The 24,251-nt window shown below is 41.4% G+C and overlaps 1 protein-coding gene across 1 annotated transcript in view; it reads right to left on the bottom strand.

Moving 5' to 3' along the window:
• LOC127449053 (zinc finger E-box-binding homeobox 2-like) overlaps positions 1-3,750 on the bottom strand; it is a 128,976-nt gene extending 125,226 nt beyond the window's left edge. Inside the window, exon 1 of the mRNA XM_051712155.1 lies at positions 2,794-3,750. Within this exon, the coding sequence (XP_051568115.1) occupies positions 2,794-3,079 (286 nt within the window). The 5' untranslated portion in view covers positions 3,080-3,750. The remainder of the gene's footprint in view (positions 1-2,793) is intronic.
• Between the last annotated feature and the right edge of the window lie 20,501 nt (positions 3,751-24,251).

Below are 24,251 nucleotides of genomic sequence, written 5' to 3'. Positions count from 1 at the left end.
GAGTTCTCTCTTCTTCTAAAACTCTTTCTCCTTGTCGCATTTAACTAACCGCATGCAGTGAAAGTCTCAGAGTTTTCTTTCCATGTGAGAAAAGCATGCAAAGGTACACGCTCACGCTCCGTTCACCTTCTGCACATGTAAATGAAACGTATTAGAGCTGACAATCAGCTGTGAGCGGCCCCGCTCCTCCCAAACGCAGGACACAGAGGAGGGGCCATGCAGCAGCATAATGGGGGCATAGAAACAGTTTAGACGGGGCGGAATATGCCATTGTTGGGCATGAAAGGGCAGCCTGGGTGAAAAGATCGCCCCCTTCCCAATTCAGCGGCGAAGGCTCAGCAGCCATAATCAAACATAGAGACTTCTCCTCTTGCACACAGAGGAGCATTTCCAACCCTGAAATGATGTAATCAATCTGCCTGAGCGAGAGCAGCGCTTGCTGAATGGACAAGCACGTCTTTGTGCTGCGGGAAACATGTGAAAATATGCGTCTTGGGACGACCCACAGCAGTCATCTGCTCGGGGGTAAGTGGGCTCTTCCTGTCACTTCAGAGGCCTGAATTTGTGACAGCCTACCCGTATGTGCAGAAAACACTTTAAGCGTGGCATCTGCATGTCATATTAAGAGCCACAAATGTGCTCGCAAGAAAACTACTCCACAAACAGTATTTTGTACGGCAACTCACAAGGAAAGAGGAAATAATGTATAAAATAAAAACAAATTGTTACAGGCCCAAAATAAAGTACCTCAGAGACTCTTCAGAACAACTGTATCACATAAACACAAACACACAGAGAGAAACCTTTGCAGCTGAACGAAACTTTAACACCTGGAGAAAGAGATCTGATTCTGCTCAAAAATCAGATTTTTACAGAGTTTTAGTTTTATGCAATACATCAGATTGTGAGATGTTTGCCAACAAAATTGCAATTGTTCTCAGTATTTTAAACATGAACTTAAAGTTCGTTTTCCAGCTGGATCACATTCAAACACACGAATGCACACACAGCATGATGAAAACATTCAGATATGCTCATATTAACAAGATTAAAGGACACGACATGCATGAGTCATTTTGTTGAATTCTTTCTTTCTGACTTGAATTGATTAATTTTAAGTAAAATTCACTTTTTGGTGATAAATAATTAAGGGATCCATGTATACTATATAGCTATATGTATAGTTACATTTCTACATTTTTCAACAGTTTATCCAAGTGTTTGGTATCTTGCAAACCCGAGTTCACCTGAACACTTACTTCTGCAGGTATGCGAGAAAGCATACATACACAGATACATTTCACTCTCATTTCAGCTCAAATTCACAGTCATCCAACTTCACTGAATATTTCATCTGCGACCTCATTTTAAAACGACTGTCACTTCATATAAGGACCCCCTAATGAACAAGATCTTCATAAGCTCTGCAAAATAATAAACCCAGAACTGAACAACACATATGAATATTTCAGAACCGACTTCATTTGTATGCAAAATGCTCACATGTTGTATCTAAAATACAAACGCGCGCGCATGGTCTACAATTACACATCTGGAACACTAAATACGAGTTTTGTAGGCTAATTAAATGTGTAAAAAATCTCCATCCAAAGAGTGGGACAACAGAATTATGCATATGTACGGAAGTGCAGTTTAGGTTTTTTATTTTTATTTATTTATTTATTTATTTATTTTAATTGTTTTACTTTAGTGCTTGAAGACACTAGTGAGAGTGAAATATTGATTTTAGCGGATCGATTTGAAACATTCCATAAAGGGAAGAGGAAGAGAGAGTTTAACTGGTGTGCATTCGCAACGTTTAATCCACGTGAAACACAGGAATTAAAAACTCAAATTTACAGCACACCCCCGGCGGCATCCAAACCAACAAACCCAAACACTAACTAACGCGCGATTTCAAATGCAAACCAGCCGACAAACCGGCGTCGTTGTAGTTAAATTGTGTGTTTAGTTTACATAATGCACTATAGCTTACTTATTATGTGCATATGCAAAACGCCCAAACACCCCCCTTGAAACATGCACAAACACCAACTTGGCATGCATTCAGCTGCGTTAACAGTACACACAATGATTCATCTACGAAAAAAAAAAAAGAAAAAAAGAGAAAAGAGAAAGATTAGAAAAAGTTTTTAAAACTAAACCAGGCATCAGAATGCATGGTGCTTTCCAAAAGAAGCATTAATGCAAAACTGTTTATTGTGTGTGTGTGTGTGTGTGTGTGTGTGTGTGTGTGTGTGTGTGTGTGTGTGTGTGTGTGTGTGTGTGTGTGTTTATCAGGCTCTTGTATGGCATTTATTGCGACTATCGGAGCACTGCCTTATTAAACACACCCAACACAGGAACACAAAACAAGCTAATCATTGCACTAAATGACCTGATTCATGCATCTGAGAATGAATGAAAATAATACACTGACACTGACTACATTCAATAGCCCTATATCTGTGTGTCTGAATTGTCAGCAGCTTCTTTAAAAAATGATAACGTAAAGAATCCACAGGCAAACACGAGCACGTATAACGGTGCAGATAATTTACGCACAAACTTTAATTCCCAAACTTGTGCAGAAATACAGCTCAATGACAAGCAAAGGCCTTTGTTTACAACACACCCAGTTTAGTCCACTTCCTACTTGTGCTCTGTTTTATTTACTCCCAAAGAGAGTCTGATCTGTCCTCTCTGATCTCTTTCTCTCTCTGTCCCGTGCAAAGCGCTTCAATACGCGCTGCGCTCGCTCCACGTCAGGACACATTTCCAAGCAGCTCTTACCGTTTTTCCTCCGCGGGTTGGCTTGTTTTCGCCTCTTACACCGGGGGCCATCCGCCATAATCAGCTCCCGCATTGATAACCGTAGATCAGATGGCAGTTTGCATGGACTCAGAGCTGAACCAACACAATGGTGTGGGAGAGACGTGCGGTGCAACGCTTTTTTCTGGCAGCCCATCAGCCCGAGCAGACGAACAGAAAGACAGAGAAACACACAGGCACATGAGTGAATGAGACTGCTGAGAGGCTCTGATATCATTATGTGAGGGCGCAGCTTTTCTTTGACCATGCATCTGATCACCGGAGAGCATCGGAAACGAGCACCGACTGTAAAACGACTGCAGCCTATTTGCTTATGGACTTGGATTTAAACATACAGTTTTAGGGATGCATATTTAACTCAAAAGGGTGGCACGTGTGTCCTGTTGCTCTCTGGTATAAACAACAAAAGCTGAATAATAGTGAGTCTCAAAGGTCAGAGTCTAGATTACATATTTGTCTCACGTGTTTTATGTATATAAAAGGCAGTTTAACTTTAAAAGCACGTGCACCCATTTGATTGTATATATCTAATTTAATTTTTAAGTGAGCTTAAAGCAATCTACAGATTAAGTAAGGGCGTTTGTTTATACGGACAGGCATCATGCATGAATTATAGCAAATGTCTAAAATCGCTAATTCATATAGTAGATTTGTCAGGTTGCATTAATTTGCATAAAAAAAAATGAATCTGCAGCAAATATTTGGAATGAACTCCACGCCTAGTGCTTCTCCTGACTTTTTGAGTGTCTTAGTTCTTGCTGGAAGTATTGGTGCATGCAGAAAACTTGAATTTGTTGCTGGAAAACAGAGACTTCTAATGTTTGACTATCTAGAATCGCTCTCTGCAATGATATCGGACTGCAAGCTTGAATAAACGTAGGCTACAGTTTTAGATGATTAAATGATTTCACTTTAAATTAAACGCATTAGCCTATATATGCTGCTCGCACTAATCTGGACGTGAACAGCATAAAAACTGTTATTTTGCATTTGTATTTACTTTGCATTAAACTATAATATGCCATTGTATAGGCTATGATATTTATTATTTATTTATTTTTGTGAATTAATGTCAAAATAAAATTGTTTTCGTTATCGTTTCTGTTAAAAATCTCAATAAAATCGAAGCGATGCTGGAATAATATTCTCTATCTTTGATTAAATCAATCGTATCACGAAGAACATGACCGAAAAACAATCAAACTTTATGTTCAAATGCTTTAAATTCGTGTGTGGTTGAAATATTACGCGTCGAGTTACTCTAAAATGAAATCTCAGTTTTGAATACGTTCACCCTGTCGCTCGGCGCACCTGTACAGGTGAACGCAAAGGAATGAGGAAAATACCCACACACACCTTTGCGTTTGACTCCACCTCAGAGCATCCTGATTCTATTTGAAAGAAAATAAGAACGTAAAGGACCGTGTCTTACCTTGTAGCCTCGGCTGCAGCAGCAGTGTGTGTTGTGTTGAGTGTGTTATAGTCTCTGAGTCCAGAATAAAGCCTGAGAAACAAGAGGCGCGTTATTCCTGACGCGCAGGTTCACTACTGATTCCTCTCACAGACACCAGGACTCAAACCTGCGCTCGGACTGACGCGTTTACACGCCTCTAATGACACTTTTTCCCTCCTTTTCTTTTCGAGAGCGAGAGAAACACACGCCATCTATCAGCACAGGCAGGCACAATAGAGCCAAACGCTTTTGTGTGTGTGTGTGTGTGTGTGTGTGTGTGTGTGTGTGTGTGTGTGTTGTGAGGAGCGCGCGTCCGCACAAACAAATACAACACAGAGCTTCAGGACAACTTTGTAGGAGACACGAATGACGTTTGAAGAAAGTTCGAGCACATGCATTCTCTTTTGCTTCAGCTCAGACTACACAAACGATTGAAGGAGAAATAAAAAGGGGGAAGTTAACAACAGAACGAAGTAAAAGAGTTTGATGAGGGAAACCGTTCTGTCAGGAAAACGCGCGATAGTTTTTTGCAGGGAGGGACCCCGCCCTCTGCTGTGACAGGTGAGTCTGCAGGTATACAGGTAAGAGTTGATTTTACAATTTTGTATTAAAATAAAACAATTAACTCGGTGTTGTAGGGTTTTATTTTTATTATTATTATTATTATTATTGTTTTTAATTTTTATATTTCCATTTGTAAATTCAAAATTAAATGCTTTGTCCAAACGGTTTTCAGAGGGATTCCGACACATTCAATGCCGTGAATGAGATGTATGCTTTTATGATTTGGTGCAGCAGTCTTCAGACGACGAATAAAGTCTCTGTTCTGTCAGCATTTCTATGCTGTATGAAGGTAATTAAGACATCAATCTTCTGGCATCAACTCTGACTGACGCTTTTGTTCAGAAATGATTAGATTGGAGGAACGGAAAGATGAATCTAATAATCTATAGCCTAATCAATCAGGTATGTTATTGTGCATGCATTATTTGTTTTTATAATTTTTCACATTTTTATAATTGTATTTATTATTATTATTATTATTATTATTATTATTATTATTATTATTATTATTAATTATTATTATTAATAATAATATTTTAACCATATTTGCAGGATTTGGTGGATGGGGCTAAAATGTAATAATTTAATTATATTTTACCACTTATTTAAGATCTGAAGATTTTCCTTTTTATAGGTCTGTGTATTAGTATTAATTTTAATATTGCTTTAAACTATTCTGTTGAAACTGTGTGGCTATTAGTGGAGGACATGAGCTTCTTTGAGTCTCTCTGTACCCATTGTATCTCTCCAGGGTGAGTGGCACAAATCAATCAATCAATCCATCCATCCATCCATCTATCCATCTCTCTGTGGGTGTGTATGTGTGTGTGTATGTGAAAAGTTAACAAGTGTAATTAAATTATATTTACCTGATCGGAATCCGAAAATAAGGTTTTGTTGGTGTGATGTGTTGGTTATTCGGTCAAATTAAATAATATTTTTTGACTTAAATGAACCCAGCTCATTTTGAGGTTAGCACATGAAGTACTTTATGAGGTTACTAGATTTGTTTCACTGTATCTATCTATCTGCATTTGAATATTTGACACATCATTATACATTGTGCGAGACAGCCAAACCCTCATTCAGCGACCCTCCGTGTTCACGAGCCTGTTCATTTAATAGAGGTAACAGACTCTGTGCATGCACCCGTTACACCCTGTCCTTTAATCCTGACCTGTAACATGTTTTTGCATTTTGACACTAAAAAACTCCTTAATCATTGAGGTGCTTTTCTCAAAACAGTCATTGTCAATGTTAAATTGTAACAATTTTCAAGCAAATGCTTTTAGAAAGAGATAACAATATATATGTAATAAAAATGAATATGTGCTTCTGTATTTAAAAACAAAAACAAAAAATGTCAAAAAATAACTGCAGAGGCATCAAATCTTGAAGCAGATGAATTGCTGTTAAATTGTGTTATAAAAGGTGTTATAAAAAGCTAGCAAAAGTCTCCCCCAGACTACATGTCATTTCACTGTATAAACTGCTGGAGTGTGTGTCACGTGTGCATGTTGGCTAGTTCATTTACAAAGTCATTGTAAACTGCACCCCACGCAAGAGGACCAGAGTTGCAGGCTTGTATTTCATTAGCATAATTATCAAATCTTCATGTGTGCATTTACATCACCAGCCAAAAACCCTGTCCGACTGTTCACGGATCCACCTCTGTGCACATACAGCATGCACGCACATGCATTACATGCGGTAGTGATTTCTCATCTGTACTTATTAATCATGCATGTAGCCAACAAACCTGTTCCATTCACAGACAAATGTTAATGTGAATGACAGATGTATGGGATGAGTGTTCATCTCACATACAGTCACATACAGACAAAAGAAAAGAAAAGAAAAGAAAAAAGAAAACCGACTGATGGACAATTAGAGAGCAGAGTTAGCAGAGAGAGTGATTTCAAAGTCTCTCGAACATTTAAAATTAGTTATTTTTCTGTAGCATCAGGCTGTGCACGCTCAGATGCGCTTCACTGTACTGTATATAACTACATGCCAGACTACTGACTGTGCAAGTACAAATGCTGTATGCATTACATAGATATTGATTTTCACATGCAGCACTTGTTCTGTAAAGAGGAGGGACTCGCAACTGAATGATCTGATTATTAGCCAACTCTCTTTATTTACACATATCAAACCAGAGATATTTCATACAGTAGGCAAAGAGAGTGATGATGCAGTCTCTCTCACTCTCTCTGAAAAGAGGTCAGGTCTCCAGTGAGGTAAAACAGTGAGACTCCAAACCAGATGACATATTTTGAACTATATAGATTTTCTAGCTTTCTGAGGCAGAGAAGAAATGGAAAACATTCACAATTAATTCTGACATTATTGTAGTTCTCTCTCTCTCTCTCTCTCTCTCTCTCTCTCTCTCTCTCTCTCTCTCTCTCTCTCACTCACACACACACACACACACAACAAAAGGTAAGGTCCGTAAAAATAGGAAAGTCTGTGGGCAGAAATATTGCTTAGTGGAATTAATAATTGACGGTTGTTAAATGAATAATTGATCAAGAACTGGAATAATTGTTGTATCTCTAATCTCGACGCACATTCGCATATGAATCTTGTAAAAATCTCCTGCTGTGTGCTGTATAAACTTTGCAGGAGTGTGACATTTTCTTTATACTAGGAAATATAACATGGCTTTCTCCTCGCAGGATTTTGGCCTCTTGTGAAAGTACGCTCGGAGTGCTCGGATAAGAGATGCTGGACACAGTTTGAAATGGGGAGAATCACAGTACAGGCTATATGTTTAATTCTAAGCTAAATGGCATCAGACAAATCATTTGATAAATAGGTAACACTTTACATTACTGTTCCCCTTTTTTAAGGGTTTATAAAGGGTTTCATTAATGACCAATAAGTAATTTAATGTACAAATGCATAATAAATCACTTAAATGTGGTTGCAATAGCATGCATAAAAAAAAATGCATTTACGTCATGTTATAAATGCTTAATAACACTTATTCAACATTAGTGCCCTATGAAAATGTACCTAAATAAAAATGGACATATATGAAGAGTACATTAAAAAGTTGGCAACATTAGAAACATACTGTATGCACATATATTTTAGTATTGGATAGTTTTAATGGTCATCATAATAATTTTATGTTTTATGCTGTGAATGAGCATGAAGACCAGAAAAGTTTTTTGTTGTTGTTGTTTTTTTCCTTTATAGAGGACTTTAGGTAACTAGGACTAGTTATGTTGGGACAGCACTCGCGGTAGCACCATTCATTTGACATCAACGTGACAAAGAATGCAACAACACAAGTGAGTCAAAACAGATATATATATATATATATATATATATATATATATATATATGTATATATACTGTATATATGAGTGTGAGAGAGACTATGTGAGTGTTCAAGAGAAAGAGAGAGAGTGTGTATTATAGTGAAAGATCAGCAGTTATCTTTTGCACTGTTGCCTTTCACCAATGACGCACACCTACATTTATCTTAAAGAAGAAATACCATAGACTTCTAATGCTTAGATATAAAGCTAAGTACAATAACTATAGACTTACCCAATTTTTAGAGAGAAAAAAAAACCTTTATTTATTTATGAATCATTTAGACAAATTAGGACATTTCTAAATGTCTGCAAAGGGAGGTGTTGTCAGATTCAGAATTGCAAAAAAATATAAACAGTGTACAGTAACAGGGCATTCACAGTTCTGTTCACCATTCACTAGCACTGTGAGGACCAACAGAGCTGAAATATTCTTTTAAAAATCTTCATTTGTGTTCAGAAGAAAGAAAGTCAAACACATCTGGGATGGCATGAGGGTGAGTAAATGATAAGAGAGTTATCCTTTTTGGGTGAATTACCTCTTTAAGATAACAAATAATCATAAAAAATATTGTAAGGTAGAACATAAATTTTTACATGTTTGAATTAAAAACAAATGTAGAATTTACTTCATATTTTCAATTTCAATATATATACACCGATCAGCCACAACATTAAAACCGCCTGCCTAATATTGTGTAGGTCCCTCAAAACAGCGCCAACCTGCATCTCAGAATAGCATTCTGATATGATATTCTTCTCACCACAATTATACAGAGCGGTTATCTGAGTTAGCATAGACTTTGTCAGTTTGAATTATTTTATGCACTACACTGCTGCCACACAATTGGCTGATTAGATAATCGCATGGATGATTGTTGGTGCCAGACGGGCTGGTTTGAGTATTTCTGTAACTGCTGATCTCCTAGGATTTTCACACACAACAGTCTCTAGAATTTACTCCGAATGGTGCCAAAAGCAAAAAACATCCAGTGAGCAGCAGTTCTGTGGATGGAAACACCTTGTTGATGAGAGAGGACAACAGAGAATGGCCAGACTGGTTCGAACTGACAAAGTCTACGGTAACTCAGATAACTGCTCTGTACAACTGTGGTGAGAAGAATAGCATCTCCAAATGTATTTATTTATTTTTTACAGTGTTTGTATGGGGGGGTTACTCAGCTATAATTTGGCAACTAAATTGTCCCCAGAAGTGAGCAACAGTAAATCTGACAAAATTGGCTCTGGTCAGTCTGTATATGGAGATCTGTTACATCCTCTACCTGAAGATAAAGACTTTGTTTGTGCTGCTGATACACTCTGATCTCACAACACACACCTTTACAGACACACAGTGAGAGATGAGAGAGAGGGTTGTTGGAAGGACATGAGATGAATTTGGCAGTGAGTGAGGGACATATACAGAGAGAGACAGAGAGAGAGAGAGAGAGAGAGAGAGACAGAGAGAGAGAGAGAGAGAGAGAGAGAATCACTCCAGATCCTTAAAATCTTGTCGCTCAATGAAGTGTTTTCATTGGCTGAGCTGAACAACACATTTCCCAGCCGCCCCCTGCTAGCCTCACCCCTCCTCACCCTGTGTGTGTGGCTGCATGTGTAATGGTGGCAGCCTACAAAATCAATTTAAACAAACTGTTTTTAAATAAATTAATGTCTGATGTGGTAATTGTTTGTTTAGAGGACTGTTTGTTTTATTTTCATAAAATTGTTTGATTGACATTTTTCAGTATTATTTAAAATGTACTAAAGAGTTTGATTCACAGACACTTGTGTTTTCTGGTTTATAGACAATATACTTTCTTCTTTATACTATTTTTCCTAAAAAAGAAAGGCCTATTATTGCTGTGACTGGTGGCTTGTAAAGAGCTATCCTGGGTCAAAATGTATTTTGACAGGCTCAAACCTGTCTGGTGCCCAAATTTATTTAAAAACATTTTTTTTTTTTTTTTTTTTGTGGCACCTGAACAAGGACTTGACCACTTGAACATAAAATAATAATAATAATAATAATAATAATAATAATAATAATATTCCACTTGAATCCTGGATACGGAGGGCTTGAATGTTTGTTCTTTATTGTGACCTGGACACTTTTAACATGAGTTTTTGGTTTGTTGCCTGAAAAAATTATTGTTGTGAATTTTGTTGAAGAGCTAAAACTGAGACACTAAAACATCTGTGTTTTTAACTGGCGAGAAAAAAAACAAAAACAAAAAAAACTTTTATATTTGTATGTGCGAAAAGTGTTAATTTTAGTGAATTGTGTTTTGAATTTGTGAACCCTTAATTACTTTATAACCTGTGAATTGTGGAACTGAATGACTGATCTTCAACTAAACCCTGTCAACATAAAACATGAATAGTTTTACTCAGTGAAAAAAAGAACTGTGGACGTATGGACTGAAACTGCCTTGAAATTTTTGCAGTCAAAACATTATTGGTTGATTAATTTACTTATTACATTTAATAACAACATTTATACATTTACATTTTCCCCTACATATTGCCTTGTTGAGCCATGGCAGATGCCCAAACCCCACAATAAGTGATAATGGCATTTGAGGCCTTGTCCACACTAATACGTTTTCGTTTGAAAACGCATATTTTTCTCTCAGTTTTGGCCTTCCGTCCACACTGAGATGGCGTTTTTGTCCGTGAAAACTGAGCTTTTTGAAAATGCACTCCAAAGTGGATACATTTGAAAATGCCGTTTTCGCATTGTAGGGTGGACTGTGAAAACGGATGCTTTTGAAAATGATGACACATTTTTAGTCATGTGACCTATTCAGTCCAAAACAAGATGGTGGATGACGTTGTGTCGCAGTTGTTTTGGCTACTCTCCAGTTTGATTGCGTTGTTAAAGGTTAATGTCAGTTTGTACATACTTCAGCTTACATTTCTTCATAGGAGATGGGATGTTTACTCACAGTTGTTGTTCAGCGACGGTACGTGAGGACAGTTGCGTTTCAGACCGTACATTGCCATGATGTTACAAAGAGATGGAAAATAAATAAACACCTGACGGAAATGACGCATGTCGAAGCGTCTTACGTTTTACTCATGTGCAGTACGGGGACGTAAGTGTTTTCAGACGTATCAGTGTGGATGAGCAACTTTTGGAAAATGCTTGAAAACGCTAGGGTGGATGGAGAGTGTTTTGAAATGAAAACATGTTTTCAAATGTATCCGGATTAATGTAGATGTAGCCTGAGGCACCTGTTGTGAGTGTTCCATCTATTCATCAAGTTCTCCTAACATTTCACATCCATACCTTTATCTGTGCCCCTACCCAGCACAGCACCATCCTTCCAGGAACTCATGTGAACACCCAGAAGGACAACATCCTGTCAAACACTTTACCGTCCCCATCCTCAAGAAGCTTGCAACCCTGATGACATCATTCATCCCATCCTACAAACTGAATGAAATGCTTACCAGCATTAGAAAGGGGTTAAAAAAACTCAATGAAAATGTACACACCCTTGCTGACACGGTGGTGAACAGCCAGAAAAAGATTTTCACAATCCTGTCTACACTGTAAAAAATCCAACTTCCATTTTGTCAAGCAAACTCTATTTTAAAAGATGACTGAACTATCAAATGTAGAAAAAGTTTAGATGACTTAAAAAAAAAAATAAAAATCAATAAGTATGTTTGAGTAACAAGTAATTGAAAGACATCAATTTATGTCTTTTGGCGTGATCAACTTAAAATTTTAAACAGCAAAAACATACAATGTCAAGTTTGGTCTTGAAGGTAGAACTTGCAGGCTTTTGAGCATAGTTATGAGTGTCGAACGGCCCTTTTTGGGGACAAGTCGACTACCCAAAAGATAGAGACAGGCTTAACCCAGTCGTGGCCTCTTTTCCCCTTCTTTTTTTTTCCACTCCCTAAAAAAGAAAGGGGATTATCTGACTGGGCCGCCAGGTCTAGTTGGGGGGTGTCCCTCCCGAGGGGAAGACACCGCGGAGACCACATCTCGCCCAAAGAGAGGGGGGGGGGGTATTTAAGTGGAAGAATAGGTCACATGGTCTTTCCAACCATGTGGAAAGCCTTCAAGGTAGATCCTGCCTAATGGGGGAGGAGTTACTACAAACATGGAGACTGGTGCAGAGGGGCTCTGCCCAAGGAAGATGCAGTTTGCCAACAGGGAAACGAATTAGCGGAAGATATATAATCGCATGGGGTTAGCCTTACAGGGAACTGCCACATCCGGAGCACCTACCCCAGAACAGGGCTCTTAGTTAGCGTGTGCACTGGGCCGGCAGCGAGTCTCTCCGAAAACTCGACTGCCACAGGGCTCGGAGGAAGTTAACCAGGGAACAAAGTTTGTGAACACTACTGGGAATTAATGGCGCACGTCTTCAGCTCCAAGGGAGGTGGAAAGCGCTATGTGCAAGCGATACACCCGGCCAGCTATCCCGGCTTATCTGCTTGTGTTGCGTGCCACTACCTGGGACGAAACCGGTTCCACCTGGAGGTTGTAGAACCTTGCACAGGGGTTGGGTGTTGCCCAGCCCGCTGCTCTGCAAATGTCTGTTAGAGAGGCACCCCTGGCCAGGGCCCAGGGAGCCGCTACACCCCTGGTAGAATGGGCTTGTAGCCCTACCGGGGGCAGCATGTCCTAGGCGACATATGCCATAGCTATGGCATCAATGAGCCAGTGGGCGATCCTCTGCTTGGAGACAGCGCTTCCTTTACGCTGTGCACCAAAGCAGACAAAGAGCTGCTCAGAGATTCTAAAGCTCTGCGTGTGATCCAAATAGATGCGTAAAGCGCGCACCAGACATAGCAACGACAGGGCTGGGTCTGCCTTCTCCTGGGGCAGTGCTTGCAGGTTCACCACCTGGTCCCTAAAAGGGTGGTGGGAACCTTGGGCACATAGCCCGGTCAGGGTCTCAGGATCACGTGAGGGTAACCTGGACCAAACTCCAGGCACGTTTCGCTGACAGAGAACGCTTGCAGGTCACCTACCCTCTTGATGGAAGTGAGCGCAGTCAGGAGGGCAGTCTTCAAGGAGAGTTCCTTAAGCTCGGCTGACTGCAAAGGCTCAAAGGGGGCTCTCTGTAGACCCTGAAGAACTACGGAGAGATCCCATGAGGGAACGAGGTGCGGTCTGGAGGGATTCAGCCTCCTGCCACCACTTAGGAACCTGATGATCAGGTCGTGCTTCCCTAAGGACTTACCGTCGACTGTGTCGTGGTGTGCTGCTATGGCGGCAACGTACACCTTCAAGGTGGAAGGGGACAGCCTCCCTTCCAGCCTCTCCTGCAGGAAGGAAAGCACTGATCCGACTGTGCATCTCTGGGGATCTTCGAGTCGGGAAGAACACCACTTAGCGAACAGATGCCACTTAAAGGCATACAGGTGCCTCGTAGAGGGGGTCCTAGCCTGAGTGATCATGTCTACCACTGCGGGTGGTAGACCGCTTAGGTCTTCCGCGTCCCGTCCAGGGGCCAGACATGGAGATTCCAGAGGTCTGGGCGCGGGTGCCAGATGGTGCCCCGTCCCTGAGAAAGAAGGTCCTTCCTCAGGGGAATTCACCAGGGGGGAGCTGTCGCAAGGAGCATGAGGTCCGAGCACCACGTCTGGGTGGGCCAGTAGGGTGCTACCAGGACAACCTGCTCCTCATCCGGAAACGCATATTTGCGCATGCCAGGGGGCCAGCTGTGTGCCAGTGCATCTAGGGGGGCCTCGGTCAGGGCGTACCAGAGTGGGCAGTGGGGAGGATTCTTGGGAGGCAAACAGGTGCACCTGTGCCTGTCGAATCGACTCCAAATCAACTGGACCACCTGAGGGTGGAGTCTCCACTCTCCCCTGAGGGTAACCTGTCGTGACAGCGCATCAGAGCCGGTGCAGTCACCGCAGGGGGACGCCCTTGGCGATGAGTTGACGGGGTGTGGGATCTTGAGCCGCGCCGGGGCAGGATATGCCTGCTAGCATCCGTCTACTCCTCCACCATCGAAAACTGCTGGGTAAATTCCTCGATGGTGTCACCGAATAGGCCCACCTGGGAAATGGGGGCAGCAAGGAATCGTGTCTTATCGGCCTCGCCCATCTCGACCAGGTTGAGCCAATGGTGGCGCTCCTGGACCACTAGTGTGGCCATCGTTCGCCCGAGAGACCGCGCCGTGACCACCGTCACTCAGAGAGCGAGGTCAGTCACCAAGCGCAGTCCTGCATCAATCCTGGTGCGGAACTACCCTCGTGCAGTTCCTTTAGCGCCTTGGTGGACTTGCAGGAGAGCCATGGCGTGCAGGGCGGAGGCGGCTTTTCCAGCGGCACTGTAGGCCTTGGCCGTCAGAGACGACGTAAACCTACAGGCCTTGGATGGGGACTTTGGGCATCCGTGCCAGGTGGCGGCGCTCTGCGGGCATAGGTGCAACGCGAGCACCTTTATCCACCGGAGGATTGCCGAATAGCCCTTGGCCGCCCCACCATCGAGGGTAGTGAGGGCGGGGAAGCTGAAAAGATCGGGACCGGGCAGTAAAATGCCTCCCGCGACCTTGTCAGCTCTTCATGCACTTCCGGGAAGAAAGGAACGGGAGCAGGGCATGGCTTTGAGCGGCGCTGCGAGCCCAGGAACCAATCACCGAGCCCGGGAAAGCATGTCATCATCTCCGCGTGAGCCTGTGACTGGGCAATCGTCCCCGAAGGGAGGAGCCCGGCTGAGGCTTTCGACTGGACGAGCCCGCTCTCCAATGCTGCGCTCGAGAGCTCATCACTTTCACAGGCTCCGAATAAGAGGTTGAACTCACCATGAGACCAGCCAGCGGACTCATTCGGAAGCCTCATGTGGAGCAGCCCAAAACAAAAAAGAAATGAGTGTAATGCTTAAACATGAATTTTAGCACCTGTTGAGCTGTTTGTGTGTGTGTGTGTCATTTTTTATACCCGTGAACCTGTTCCATTCTGTCATGTGACAGAATTCTTCCAAGTGAGTCTGGTGGAGCAATACTTTACATCCTGTGTATAACACACACTCATGTTTGACTTCCACTTATTTCATACATAGTTAATGATATTTTATCCCCTAAGTCTCACAGAAACCTACGTACATAATTACATTTAAATATAAACATCATCTAACCCATTTATGAGCCTTTTTTACAAGTAGGCATAAGGTTTAGCTCGATGTTCGACAGAAATAACTAAATTAGTGAGGACATCTCAAAGCAATGACTATATTTGTATTTATCTATACATATTTTTCTTGATCTGGTGCATAAATACCTGTAGTTAAGACAAATCTAAAATTAGATCTCTTTAAAATCTCTAATGTTTCTCCTAGGAAGCATTGTGATTAGTTGGAGAGTAATCGAAGTCTTCTGTTTCTCAAATGTTTCTCCTGAGAAAAAGATCTCCATGATCTCACACGTGTCTCTTCTAGAGATCTCAAACTGTGCTCAGATGTGCTAATACCAAAGTCTGCAATCAAAGTCAGAGATCTCCATATGAATGCAAATGATCTGAGCTATGCTATCTACATTAATTTTACAGCTCTATTCTCTTACTGTATGTCAACAACTGACTCATTATGTTTGCTTGACAGCCAACAAAGCTTATTATTCTTCTTCTGAGACCAATTTTCTAAATGTTAATCCTCCTAGAGCTTTCAAGCTCCATCCACCAAACTTGGCACAGACCTTGAGACTGTTCTAACTTTGTGTGCTATATATTTTCAAACTGATTAGAATTATGGTATTTCCCTAGCGGGACCAAGCCTGATTTTCCATTGACTCCCATTGAAAATTTCGGACTGTAATAACTCCTAAAGCTTTCATGCTACATCCACCAAAATGGCATCCACCTTCAGGCTGTTAAGACAGGTGAAGGTGAGTAGATTTCAGGTGAGGTGAGAGGACAGGATCTCATTATCTCCTTACACTTCTTTAAACACACACACACACAGATTTGATTTCAGTCATTCATGCTACAGGAGGTTCTCTTCTCAGTTCAGTGGTTAAAATAAAGCTGGAGGTGATTAATCAGAACGACCCTCATACTGCTCAACCAAACAGTGTCTCACAGTGACCTCTGACCTCTACGATTAGATTTCCAGAGGAGCGCTTCGAGTATTCTGCGGCTTCAGCTGTCACATTCAACTACACTCGACATTATTAAAGACCCGTGCTCTCATGAGAAACACACCTTAAGTAACATGCATTAGAGCCGCAGCACACATCTGTGACACAGAGAGGTGGAAAGATCGCATTTTACACGACTGCAGGAAAGAGGTGCATGAGCATGCATCGCCTGCGCTAACCTGATTAAACCTCTGGAACTCAATCACGCTCGTTCTGCGGTTTGTTGAATTGTTCTGATTCAGTAGAGATTGTGATTGGTCATTATGCTAATGTCACATGGTAAAAACTCGCTGGATCTTTGACTCTTACACTTGATTTGGCATGTGGTAAGAATTTATTCACACTACTGACGGTCTTCAGGTGAACACACTGATTTGGTGTTATTGATGGTTAAATAATGTTCTAATAAATGTGGAGTTCTGTATCCGTTAGCGTTCACATTCATCTCAATGGCAGTTGCCCGGCTGGTGCATATAGCCTAGGAAATAAACAAACTGCAGTGTCCACTGTGTGGCGCTGTGTGGTGTTAAAAGTTAAATGTTCTCCTAAACCTAACGGATGGTGTCAGAAAAAGCAAATGTGAGTTAAAAAAGGCAACCATGTCATTTTGTGGTGCTTCAATGATACTTTCGGCTTATGTGCCGAATCTAAACTGAGCTTAAGTGTTAAATAAGTGTTGTTAAATTCACTGCTGACTTTTGCTCTGATGAATCAGACTGCATGTGTTTTCATCAAAATCAATGAGAGGGGCTGATAAAAAATTCTTTTTAAAAAACAAATTATTGAAGGGCTGGACATGACTAAATATAACACAATTGATTTTTTATGGGATGCAGCACTTCATATTTCAGTCCCATATAATAAGGCAACCCTAGTTACAGTCAAAAACACATATCTTTAAACATTAACCACAATATGAAAGTTGTGAACTCTAACAAAAACAGCCAGTATTTGAAATAATTGGGTTATTCTATGTTTTTGATGTCAAACCATGAAGAGAAATGCACAAAACATGTGTGCACATTGGATATGCCAGTAAGAAAGCCGGTTAAGGTGTATACATGCAACGCGAAATTGGGGTAATTACCATAATTACCATAAAAGATGTTTATGGTATGGTCTACCTCTAAAATGTACCAAATAAAATAAAATAAAAAATACATCAGTCAGATTGTTTTCTGGGTGGGAAACTCCAGATGTTAAAAATCTCCCCAGAAGAATCCTAAAGGGTGTGTGATATTAGAGTGGAAATGTGTGTAAATATGGAAGTGTGCATATGGTTGTGCTTGTCGGTAGTCTCGGTTAGCCGTGTGTTTGGGTTTTGTGCCCTCCTGCCTCATAAAACATAATTTCTCACATCACCTTTGAATTACTGCCTGCTGAAATATCCACAGGAGCAGACGGCGGTGTTCAAAAGACCTGTGCTTATTTTAGGCATGAGAGTAGAGACCTGCAGCCCGGACTCGTCTCTAATTAGAAACATCAGTGAAAACATTTACAAGAGAATTCCCTAGAGCAGAATTACTCCCGAACACATACATCACACCTTCTGTAAAACAATCAGCTGCTCAGAGGACGTTTCACTTTACAGATTTGAGTCTGTGAGTTGCAGTCTATTGCAGTCAAGTTTTCTTGTTGTTTAGAAATAAAAAGATGTTCAGCCTGATGGTGGAAAAGTGCCTTTTGATGTACTAAAGCATACCAACACGGTCTCATGACAAGTCGTAATAATAGTAGAAGATGGCGAAATCGTAAGAAACCACAAGTTGGCTCCTACAAAAAATATTTTTTTTTACTCCCATACAGAAAAATAAGCAACCCAATGAACTATGTTATTATGATTAAAACCTAAACCTAACCATGATTTTAATAGGAAAATAATCTTTTGTTTACTAAGATAGAAAGACAAATCAGTTTTGGAACATCAGTTTTTGGTCATTTGTATTGCATACATACAAATATGAGTAAAACTTTCAGAACTCAAACCTTCCTCCTCAGTCCAAAGAAATAATTTATTGAAACTAAGTCCGGACATACATGGTGCGATTTTTGCCTGTCGTGCGAGCTCACAATCTTTTTTTTTTCCTGTAGGGAGAAATCGCATGGAAATCGTTGGTGCTCATGTGGTCGCGGCTGTGAGAGGTATTATGAGCGGAGCTGAGCGACTTACTGAGCGACACTGATAATTTTTAAACGTCAAAAAAAAAAAAAAAAAAAAAAAGGACACCGTTGGCTTCAATTTGTGGGGTGTGTGTGACTGAACAAGCCAATTTGACAATATTTTACAGAAAATGACTAGAGCAAAAGCTGTCAGGTGAGTTAGCTATGCTAGCTTCATTCAAGCACAGCCTTGCTAGATCATGTTGATTATTGGTCCACTGGTAGAATTTAATGTTGCAGTTTGTATTCTGGTGATTGCTTACACAGTGATGATGTCATAAACAGTTAAGGATGTCATAACTTGATTAGCGTGAAAATTCGTGCAATTGCATCGGAATTCACCAGGTCGTAAAGTCGTGTCATGTACCACTGTGTCTGTATGATTAGCAGGTAAACTCATAACGTGTGCAGGGGCTCACAATCCTGCACACATTATGAGATGCAAAAACTAGCTCATTCCTAACATGAAAATAAATATGAAATTAGGATAATTTTATAACTACTTAACTACTAAATCTCTTCTGAGCAGTAAATTGTATAAACCTTCTATAATAAATTTTGGGTGGGTTGCACCAACAAGGATCAGTCTTAAATTGAGATTAAATCAAGGTTTATCTGATAATTTTGCTGCACTAAACTCTAAACCTTGTTTAAAAATAATCAGGGTTACATTTTAACCATTGATTTGATCCTGATTTAAATTTCACAGTAAATCTGAATTAACTTTAATCCTGTTGCTCTAATACTTTAAACTCTTATTTAAATCTCAGTTAGGGATTAACTTTAAATTTGCAGCTGAGGTGGTTTAAATAAACAACAGACCTACAATTAAATATGAATGAATAGGTAAACGAACAGTAGATGTGCCATCAGTCCTCTGAGAGACATTTTTCATATTATTTATGTTTATTATGGTCCGAAATGTTGGGCAGTTGGCTGCAATGTGTGCTTTCAAATTCGGTGTGCGACTGCAGCCGCTCGTGTCGGTGGCAGTGTGATTACCCGCTTCCCCATCCTTTACTTGCAGAGACACTGGACAAAGACGTTTCAGTTGGCAGCATGGACTGTTAATTTCTGGCCACAATAGTGGTGCTGACAAGGGGAGGCGGTCAATCTGAGACCTGTGTGGTCGTTTTATCTTAAATAATGATATCATATTTTAAAGCTTGTGACATTGTACATGCTGCTGCAACATTTTCTTAACCTCCTTGATCGGCCCGGTGTACTAACGATCTACAGCTAAGTTCAGAATCCATCATGGCGGACAAAATTAATCACAGGTGACCGTTTTAATCACGGGTTAAAAGTTTAATCTCTGATTTGTTAAACTGTATTTAAAATTAAGAGGTGCAACACAACTCAAATTAAAATAAAACTTAGATCAACAAACCCTGGATTAGCGCTAAACTCTGCTTAATTTAATCCTTATTGGTTCAACCCACCCTTTATCTCCCTCAGACTCTGTAAATAAAAACTGAGAAACACAAGAGGAATAGCGTAATTTTGTGTGCCATTAATTTTTTGCAGATTACTGATAGTTCCATAAAGCAAATATTGGTGCTGATTAATCGGTAAAACCGATATATCGGTTTATCTCTGACATAAACATATATGTATAAAGTCTTTGCAGTGCAACAGGTGTAAACCGATCTGTCTATGTACAGAATATACCTTCTTCATACACAGCCTGCTGTCATATTCAACACGGAGGTAGAAAGAGGATTGCACGCCTCTGTGAACGTTTTATTGAGTGAGCTGTTCAATCAGAAGAAAACCGTTCAAATTTTCCCCCACCTTTATACACGTCTTAAGTGATTGCATAATGTTAGAGGAGGGATTTTATAAATATCTGCGGAGCATCAGTGTCAAGTGCTGTGAACCTGTGCCAGAGTTAAGCACCTCTCATGTTCCAGCGCTCGGAGTGCCTTTGAAATGCAGATTATGAGTCTGCACCGCTCACCGCACTGGGGAGACAGGCAGGTTAGATTGGTATTGTTGCTCCAGTAAATTGTTCCTGATGTCTATATTGTTCTGTTACGGTGGTTTGATCTCTCTATACGGGCTTTTGAGGTAAGTATGTTCAACTCCATCTTGGAAAAGATTACATTTTCGGCACAAAATATCAGTTCAACCCCCTCTTGACTTTCTTTTCTTGACAATTATATATTTTTTTAATCCAAATATGGTTACATCACAGCGCTTACATTTCCTCAGCAGTATGAGAGGTGTGGAAGATGATTTAAGATGCAGATATTCTGCCTATTGTCATCTCTACAGATTCACTGTTTTATTCAACACACATTACGGTGTGTGTTAGTAATACTGCTCTGAAATAGCATGTAGTTTACAAAAGTTAACTGGTGTAAAAAAATATTTTAAGAGCTCATGTATTGATTTAACTACCTGTTTGACTCCATTTACGTCTGTTTGCCCTCTAGTTTAAGTGGTTGCAGGGTTTTTCCAAAGTATAAAGTAACTTAAAAAGTAATTAATAATGTGGTTACTTTTTTTAAGTAGCATAATATGATTAAAATTTTCAGACTAATCTCTCAGTGAATTCAGGAACAGTAGGTCGAAAGTTCTGTATTTACCCAAGTGGCTGAAGCTGGAAGTGTCGTTAAATACATGAGATCCAGTTTCACTGACATGTCCACTGGGTGGCGGCAAAAGCAAGTTGTGTCTTTAGTTGTAAATGCACAGTAATACAGTAAACACGGATGCATATTTCAGTGTTAATTTTCAAAGTTTTTATTTTACTCATAGGTTTTGTCTTTTGACACAAAATGTCCTTTATATTTAGGAAATATTTAATCAGGTCATATACATTAATTTTAATTGGGGGGGTTCCCAATTCCCAATGCGCTCTAAGTCCTCATGGTCGCATAGTGATTCGCCTCAGTCCGGGTGGCAGAGGACGAATCCCAGTTGCCTCCGTGTCTGAGACAGTCAACCAGACAATGAAAATAACGTATTTCAGTTGACAATAATGTGCAAAAGGACAAAAGCATGTACTGCATCAAAATATTAAAGATGAATATGTTAATTATGTGAGATTAAACAACATGAGAACACTGAACACATTAGGCAAAATTTCCAACTAATATTGAAATTAAATTTATGTTTGCAGTTCTAGAAACGTAATTAATCATTTGGATTACTTTTGAGTAACTCGCCCAGCAATGCCAATGACCAATGTATCTCGGCTGGAAAGTTCAGATTCTCTAGTCTCCTCAACAAGACACACTGAACACAAACACACAAACATATTTGTATACCTATATAACCTAATACCTATTAAGGACTCTACTTTTATTTCTATTGTGTGTGTGTGTGTATATATATATATACACATATTGAGCTAATCATATTTTCTTGCTATTAATATTACCCTTAAACCTAACTCTCACACAAACCTTTCTGCATTTACACATTTTCATTAAAGCATTGTTTAGTATGTTTATTAGGACATTTTGGTCACCATAATGCAGATATACCTGCTCGCACACACACACACACACACACACACACACACACACACACACACACACAGAGAGAGCGATAGAGAGACTGAAGCCAACACTCTGTTCCCAGAAATCTTTATTCTTTTCTCTCGCTCTGGCACAGGGGTCGTAAAGCTGTTAGTGTGCTTGTAGGTTCAGTCACCTCGGCTGTTGTTACATGGAGCAGCAAGCTGCCTACACACACACACACACACACTCCCCTCCGGTGCTAAGGTAGCTTATTGGATCAGTCTGTGGAATCACATCTTATAAGACCTAGTTCACAACAACAGGTGTACAGGGTGATTCTTAAAGTTTTACAGATCACACCACACTAAGTTCTGATCAAACTGTCTCCTCTTCACAATGATGGGCCATTCACACTGACAGTGATTCTACTGCTCAAGCTCATCGAGTCGCTGTACTGTTGGTTGATGTGTTCAGTCCTACTGTTGGTCACTGTATTGGTGGACTGGAGAACTGGCCAAAGCTTTTGAAAATCTGATCACTAATGTACAGAGAACGTCATGGTTACTGGTGTAACCTCCATTCCCTGATGGAGGGAACGAGACGTTGGTGTCGATGTAGTGACACTAGGGGTCACTCTTGGGAGCCCGAGACACCTCTGGTCTTTGATAAAAGGCCAATGAAAATTGGCAAGTGGTATTTGCATGCCACTCCCCCGAACATACGGGTATAAAAGGAGCTGGTATGCAACCACTCATTCAGGTTTTACGCTGAGGAGCCGATATAAGGTCCGGCCATTTCAGTGGGTAGTTCAGCGTTGTGGCAAGAGGGACCAATGTCTCGTTCCCTCCATCAGGGAACGGAGGTTACACCAGTAACCATGATGTTCCCTATCTGTCACTCACTCGACGTTGGTGTCGATGTAGTGACACTAGGGGTCCCTATACAAAACGCCACAAGGCTGAACTGTGTTACGTGAACTGGCAGTGTGTGGTGGGCAGACTTGCTGTGTGCCTAGTAGCCAGCACACCAGGTCGACACGTAACCTCCCCCAACACAGTTATGAGTGTCAAACGGCCCTTTTTGGGGACAAGTCGACTACCCAGAGATAGAGACAGGCTTAACCCAGCCGTGGCCTCTTTCCCCTTCTCTTTTTCCACTCCCTAAAAGAGAAGGGGGATTATCCGACTGGGCCGCCAGGTCTAGTCGGGGGGTGTCCCTCCCAAGGGGAGGACACCGCGGAGACCACACCTTGCCCCAAGAGAGGGGGGGATATTTAAGTGGAAGAATACCTCACATGGTCTTTCCAACCATGTGGAGAGCCTTCAAGGTAGATCCTGCCCAATGGGGGAGGAGTTACTACAACATGGAGACTGGGGCAGAGGGGCGCTGCCCAAGGAAGACGCAGTTTGCCAGCAGGGAAATGAATTAGCGGAAGATATAGATCACATGGGGTTAGCCTTACAGGGAACCGCCACATGCGGAGCACCTACCCCAGAACCGGGCTCTTAGTTAGCGCGTGTACTGGGCCGGCAGCGAGTCTCTCCGAAAACTCGACTGCCACAGGGCTCGGAGGAAGTCAACCAGGGAACAACTTTTGTGAACACTACTGGGAATTAATGGCGCACGTCTTCAGCTCAAAAGGAGGTGGAAGGCACTATGTGCAAGCGATACACCCGGCCGGCTATCCCGGGCTTATCCGCTTGTGTTGCGTGCCACTACCTGGGATGAAACCGGTTCCACCCGGAGGTTGTAGAACCTTGCAAAGGTGTTGGGTGTTGCCCAGCCCGCTGCTCTGCAAATGTCTGTTAGAGAGGAACCTCTGGCCAGGGCCCAAGAAGCCGCTACACCACGAGTAGAATGGGCTCGTAGCCCTACCGGGGGCGGCATGTTTTGGGCGAGATATGCCATAGTTATGGTGTCAATGAGCCAGTGGGCGATCCTCTGTTTGGAGACAGCGCTTCCTTTCCGCTGTGCACCAACTCAGAGACTCTAAAGCTCTGCGTGCGATCCAAATAGCTGCGTAAAGTGTGCACGGGACACAGCAACAACAGGGCTGGGTCTGCCTCCTCCTGGGGCAGCGCTTGCAGGTTCACCACCTGGTCCCTAAAAGGAGTGGTGGGAACCTTGGGCACATAGCCCAGTCGGGGTCTCAGGATCACGTGAGAATAGCCTGGACCGAACTCCAGGCACGTTTCGCTGACAGAGAATGCTTGCAGGTCACCTACCGTCTTGATGGAAGTGAGCGCAGTCAGGAGGGCAGTCTTCAAGGAGAGTGTCTTAAGCTCGGCTGACTGCAAAGCTCAAAGGGGGCTCTCTGTAGACCCTGAAAAACTACAGA

The sequence above is a fragment of the Myxocyprinus asiaticus genome, chromosome 12 (assembly GCF_019703515.2).
Source record: "Myxocyprinus asiaticus isolate MX2 ecotype Aquarium Trade chromosome 12, UBuf_Myxa_2, whole genome shotgun sequence".
Lineage (NCBI taxonomy): Eukaryota > Metazoa > Chordata > Actinopteri > Cypriniformes > Catostomidae > Myxocyprinus > Myxocyprinus asiaticus.
This window is presented reverse-complemented; position numbering and strand designations above follow the sequence as displayed.